General features: G+C 43.1%; 1 protein-coding gene across 5 annotated transcripts in view; it reads left to right on the forward strand.

Annotated features, from left to right (window-relative positions):
• ZNF385B (zinc finger protein 385B) overlaps positions 1–5,642 on the forward strand; it is a 371,095-nt gene extending 365,453 nt beyond the window's left edge. For 3 of the 5 annotated variants that reach the window (XM_036254058.1, XM_036254061.1, XM_036254063.1), the window contains 3 exons: positions 793–971; positions 1,563–1,664; positions 4,158–5,641. In XM_036254058.1, coding sequence (XP_036109951.1) covers positions 793–971; positions 1,563–1,664; positions 4,158–4,376 — 500 coding nt within the window. In that variant the 3' untranslated portion in view covers positions 4,377–5,641. Of the gene's footprint in view, positions 1–792; positions 972–1,562; positions 1,665–4,157 lie in introns of all 5 variants that reach the window. The other 2 variants (XM_036254060.1, XM_036254062.1) reach the window with 1 other exon arrangement.
• The last annotated feature ends 358 nt before the right edge of the window (positions 5,643–6,000 follow it).

Genomic DNA, 6,000 nt, shown 5'->3' on the forward strand with positions numbered 1-6,000 from the left:
GTGTGGTTATATTGTCTTTAAGAACAGCAAGGTAAAAGCAGGTTAGAGCTAATATTTCCCAAAACTCATTATAAGGAAGAGACAGGGATGAAAACAAATATCTGTGTATATGTTCATTGCAAAACACTTACAAGAGAAAAAAAAAGGTGGAAACAACCTGAAAGTCCCTCAGTAGGGAAATATTGAATAAATGAGAGTAACCCAATATGATAGACTATATTATTCAGCCATTAAAATGTAATTAGAGGAATATGTATATGATTGGATATGAGAAATTTTCAGAATTAGTATGACCCCAATTTTGAAAAAGATATTTTTATGCTGATTTTTAAAATTTAAGTATAGTTGGTATTCAATATCATATTACTTATATTAGTTTTGGGTATACAGTGTAGAGATTTGACATTTTTATACCTTATGATGTGATCACCTCATTAATTCTAATAATCATCTTTCACCATGAAAACTTCACACATTATTGACTATTTTGTATATACTAAAAAAGAACCTGAAAAGAAATATGCTAAAATGATAACTTTGATTATGTCTGGGTTTTGAAAATATGACTATTTTTATTCTCTATACTTTCTATATTTTTATTCTATACTCTTCTGTTTCCCCATTTTTTTATAATGAAAATGTTTTTGAATTTATAAGAATTAAAATAGTCATTAAAAATAAAAGCATGGCATTGGGAAATTCAACCTGAAAATAACTTCTCAAGAATAAGAAAACAAAGAGCTTCATATAGTTCTTAAATAGCTATTTAATATCTGTCTCTTTCTGTTTTAGGATCTAAACACAAGACCATGGTTGAAGCTCGTAATGGGGCCGGTCCAATTAAGTCCTATCCTAGACCTGGATCAAGGTTAAAGATGCAGAACGGCAGTAAGGGGTCCGGACTACAGAACAAAACATTTCATTGTGAAATCTGTGACGTTCATGTTAATTCAGAAATCCAACTCAAACAGGTAACGTATTCTGAATTAATAGTAACTGTTGTTTGAGGTCACTCCTTGACTATGTATCCCCTAATCTATATAATGGTTCTCACTGTGCTCACAGTTAAATTCACTAACACTAACCTTTATAGGATGCATACAACGTCAAAATAGAGGTGCTCTGTGAAAGACAGAGTCAGGACCAAATATTTGCACACCTATTATTACTCTATGTCAGATTCCAGGCTAGGTGTTAGAGACAGGTGAGTGCAGCAGCCACCCGGAGCTCACAGTCAAGCAGGAATTTCTGGAAGACAAGGGAGATGTTCAGCTGATCTTCCAAGGACCCAACATCTGGTTAGGGGGTCAGACTCAACAGTCATGGTGGTGATACCAGGCAAAGTCAGGTTAGAGCCATAGAGAGGAAAGGGAGAGACATTGCAACTGAGTGGGAAGCCAGTGTTTACCCCCGCTGCCTTGGAACTTGTGCCTAGAACTGGGTCCAGCTACCTCTCATATGAAAGCCTCATAAATCACGGTGGAACCAGCTACTTCGATCGAGGAAATATGTTTTACATGGAATAAAACTCCCATTTAGCTAACGTATCACACTTTTTTCAGCACATTTCTAGCCGAAGGCATAAGGATCGAGTTGCAGGGAAACCACTGAAACCGAAATACAGCCCTTACAACAAACTCCAGCGGAGCCCAAGCCTTTTGGCAGTAAGTTCGCCTTGTCTACTCACCTGTCTTGGGGGGCAGCCTCGCTTGCTTAGGCAGGTTCTGTGGGTACGGGGGCCTGGGGACTAACTGGTCCTGAAAGGTTTGGAACTCAAATAGCCCTCATAGGCAGAAATTTTAGAATGAACTGCTTGGTTCCTGCTGTAGGACACCTTGAAGGAAGCTTGAGCTGATACTTGACCCTTTACTGGGACCTTTTGAAAAGACTACCTTCTTGCCATGGCCGGTTTCTCAGTGGTTAGAGCAGCAGTTCTCAACCTGTGGGTCACAACCCCTTTGGGGGTCAAACAACCCTTTCACAGGGGTCGCCTAAGAAATAACAGTAGCAAAATTACAGTTATGAAGTAGCAACGAAAATAATTTTATGGTTGGAGGTCACCACAACATGAGGGTTGCGGCATTAGGAAGGTTGAGAACCACTGGGTTAGAGCATCAGCCCTTGGACTGAAGGGTCTTGGGTTTGATTCCCAGTTAAGGGCACGTACCTGGGTTGCAGGTTCGATCCCTTGCCCCAGTAGGGAGACAAGCAATCAGTGTGTCTCTTTCACGTTGGTGTTTCTCTCTCTGTCTCCCTCCCTCCCTCCCTTCCACTTTAGCTAAAAGTCAATGGAAAAATATCCTTGAGTGAGGATTAACAAAAGGAAAATAAAAAGAAGACTACCTTCTTCAGCATATAAAGAAAAGTAAAGGCTTAGGAACAAGGGCAAGCAATGACTATTGATCCTGGGAAAAGGGATTGCTTTCAGAAAACAAAAATTCATTCAAATCCTCTCTCTCTCTCTATCTTCCCCTCTCTCTCTATCTCCCTCTCCCTCGCTCTTTCTCTATCTCCTTCCCTCCCTCCCTCTTTCCCTCTGCCTTCCCTTCTCCTCCCCACCCCCCACCCTCTCCAGCAAGTAAAGTAGGTGTGTGTTCTCTCTTTCCACGTCTAGTAGGCATGTTAGTAATCGGCCTGTCTCACCTGCTCTCAGTATGTGCTTTTACCAGTTTCTTTGCAAAAATAACCAAGGACTTCAGCAATAGGTGTCGTATGAATACCCAGGTGACTGGATGCCATGGCCTCCTGGGACCCAGCCTGACATCCGGCTGAGGTGGAAGCAGGAGTGGAGCTGGAGGCCAGGCCGAGGCTACCTCGGCTTCTCTGCAGCCGGCGTCTCTCGCCGAGGCTGCAGACAGAGTACCTGCAGGAAGCAAACCGGCTTCAAACTCTTCCTGATGGCAAAGGAGAGAAATGAGGGACCGTGTCTACTTCCCAGGAGGGTTCCGCCCTGGGACTCCTTTACGGGGAGAAGTTGCTAGCCCACTCACTGATTCCCAGCGAAGGAAACTGGAGTTAGCTGCAGTTTTTCAAGGAATATTCATGAAGTGACCAGAGAGAGAAAGGTGTAAACTGACTTTGTTTTCATGAACTTCATGGGACCCTGATGTCGGGAACCCCAGTTACCTACCCAGTGAGGGTTTTGGAAGAGAAGTGAGGTGAAGGTTCATGAATAGTCTTCAAAAATTAAACAATAAACCTCTAGTAAGGCTGCATTGTGGTTTAAGACAAGCCAGGATTTTGTTGAGCTCCATTGAGCAGGAAACGTAGGGACACATTTTTTCCTAAGTAGCAGTGTGAAAGATTTAAGATCTGCTCAGAGAAGCTTCCTGTGTCCTCGTGCCCAAGTCCAGAGACCACCAAAACAGAGTTGAGCCCTGGCAGTTTGGCTCAGTGGTAGGAGCATCAGCCTGCAGGCCAGAGAGTCGCAGGTTTGATTCCAGTCAAGGGCACGTACCTTGGTTGTGGTTCAGTACGTGGCCCAGGTCAGGGTTGTGTGGGAGGCAACCAATTGATGTGTCCCACTCACGTGGATTCTCTCTCTCTCTCTCTCCCCCCCCTTCCTCCCTCCCTCCCTCCCATTCTGTCTGAAGATAGATGGAAAAATATCCTCGGGTTGAGAATTAAAAAAATAAAATAAATAAAAAACAGAGTTGAAAGGGACACAGACTAAAGGAGAGGCATGCCAGAAGTCTTTGAGACCGGCTTTGTGAAGATAATCATTTCTTGCCCTGGCCGGTTTGGCTCAGCCGTTAGAGCGTTGGCCTGCGGTCCCGAGAGACCTGGGTTCGGTCCTGCGGTCCCGAGAGACCTGGGTTCGGTTCCCACTAAGGGCGCGTACCTCAGTTGCAGTTTGTCCCCGGCCCCGGTTGGGTCCTGCGGGTGGCAGCCACTGGATGTGTCCCTTTCACATCAATGTTTCTCTCTCTCTCTCTCTCTCTCCCTCTTCCTCTCTCCCCCTCCCACTCTATCTGAACAAAAAACAAAAAAATGTCCTAGGGTAAGGATAAAAAAAAAAAGATAATCATTTCTTGACTTCTGAGAGTAAAGATTTTTAAAATTTGACATAATGTTAGTGTTTAACTTACGAAAATATATCTTTGGTGCTTATTTCAAACAATATCCCCACCCCATGCCTGGTTTTCTCGCCCCTTTAGGCAAAACTTGCATTCCAGAAAGATATGATGAAGCCCTTGGCCCCAGCCTTCCTGTCCTCGCCCCTGGCGGCCGCGGCCGCGGTGTCCTCCGCGCTGTCCCTGCCGCCCCGGCCGGCCGCCTCGCTGTTCCAGGCCGCAGCCCTGCCCCCCGCCCTGCTGAGGCCGGGCCACGGGCCCATCCGCGCCACCACCGCCTCCATCCTCTTCGCCCCCTACTGAGCGTGCGAGCCGTCGGTGGAGGCCAGTAAGGAGGAGAGTGGAGGAGGAAAGCCAAAAGGATTCAGCAGTTCAAGCGTTTTGTGTTGCGGTGCCCCGACCCAGCCACAGAATGCGAGCTGGACTCCAAAGAATAACACGTCACTTAGATTCAAGAGTGCTTTTAGGGACCGCCCCTGTCGCCGGGAACCCGAGCAGCACAGGCTCTGTCTCCCCAGCCCCTGCCCGCTGCCCTGCTCCATTCGATTTGTGTCTCTGAGATATTTGGTTTTTTGCAACTGTATTGGTCAGAAAAAAATTATATACCTATATCATTCTCCGACTATTTTTCCATGAGTGTGATCTGGCTTAGAAACAATATGGAATATTTTCCTGACAGACTTGAAGAATAGGGTCTTCCTCATGTGTCTGTAAATAACTCTGGAATCCAACTGGGCACATTCTAAGTGTGGAACAAAAACGGATGCACACAAGTGTTTACTTGTGGATACCATCTTACCAATGGATCACAACGTTTGCTTTCTGGTGTACTGTTGTTGACAGGGACTGTGTACTATTTTAGATCCAAGTACTGTTGTATCCTGTGTAGTACTACATCCGTATCTGTTGTCTGAATTAAACACTTTTAGTTGCTGTGTAAATGTTAGGAAGCAAAGTAGCTTTGAATTTTCTCTTTAAGAGAACAAAAGATAAAGTAATGTATTTTTCTTCATTTCCCATTTATTCGATGGTATTTAAATGAAATAGAAAGCCATATAACATAGCTATAATTACTACCTGTTTGCTCTTTTTGTTTAACTTATTTTGTAGCTTCCTCTCCAGTTTGAGTTGCTAAGCAAATGTATACAAACAGAAAAGAGCTTCCTAAATTGCACATTTTTGCACCTCTTGTGCATTCTGCAAGAAGACAATGAATCCACGTATTTCTATGTAGTTACCTTCTTCGTTTTTAACTTGTTTTCATTTGTAATGATGCTACATAATCTTGTGGCTCCCTAATGCAATAATGTACAGAAGATTAAAAAAATTTATAATTGAACAATTTGTCTTTCTGTTTACTGAATATGTTGCAGGTCATGCTCCCGTGCCCCCTTTCTCGGCCGATATCAACAAGACTGGAATGTTTGTGATATCAGAGGCAAGAGATATCATAATACAACAAAACAGAGTGAACTCTTTTTGAGCATCTGTATCTGCAATCTGTAAATGGTAAAATGTCTGTGTATTTTTTTAAATGTACCTTTTCAATAAAAGTACAAAAAATAAAAATCTGTTTGTATTTTTAAAGTTATTTTCTCTTGCGACACCTTCAATTTGAAATCATCTGATGAGAGATTTTCAGTAGATGCCAAGATTGCTTTTTACATATTTAGCATTTCAGCTGTTATTTGCAGCATATTTATTTGTCATGTTTATTCATTACTGTTTATGGCATCTGCATGAGGCGAGACTTGACTGCTTTTTTGCCTCTGAATCTCTAAGAAATTGGGCTGAAGTTGTGAGTGTAACCCAAAATCACAGTAGCAGCCTGCCAAAAATTTGGGACTGGTTTTTTTTTTTTTTCTTATCCTCTCCTGAGGACATATTTTTTGCATTTATCTTCAGATAGAATGGGAGGGAGAGAGGG

Source organism: Molossus molossus, unplaced genomic scaffold (genome assembly GCF_014108415.1).
Source record: "Molossus molossus isolate mMolMol1 unplaced genomic scaffold, mMolMol1.p scaffold_m16_p_11, whole genome shotgun sequence".
NCBI classification, from domain to species: Eukaryota; Metazoa; Chordata; class Mammalia; order Chiroptera; family Molossidae; genus Molossus; species Molossus molossus.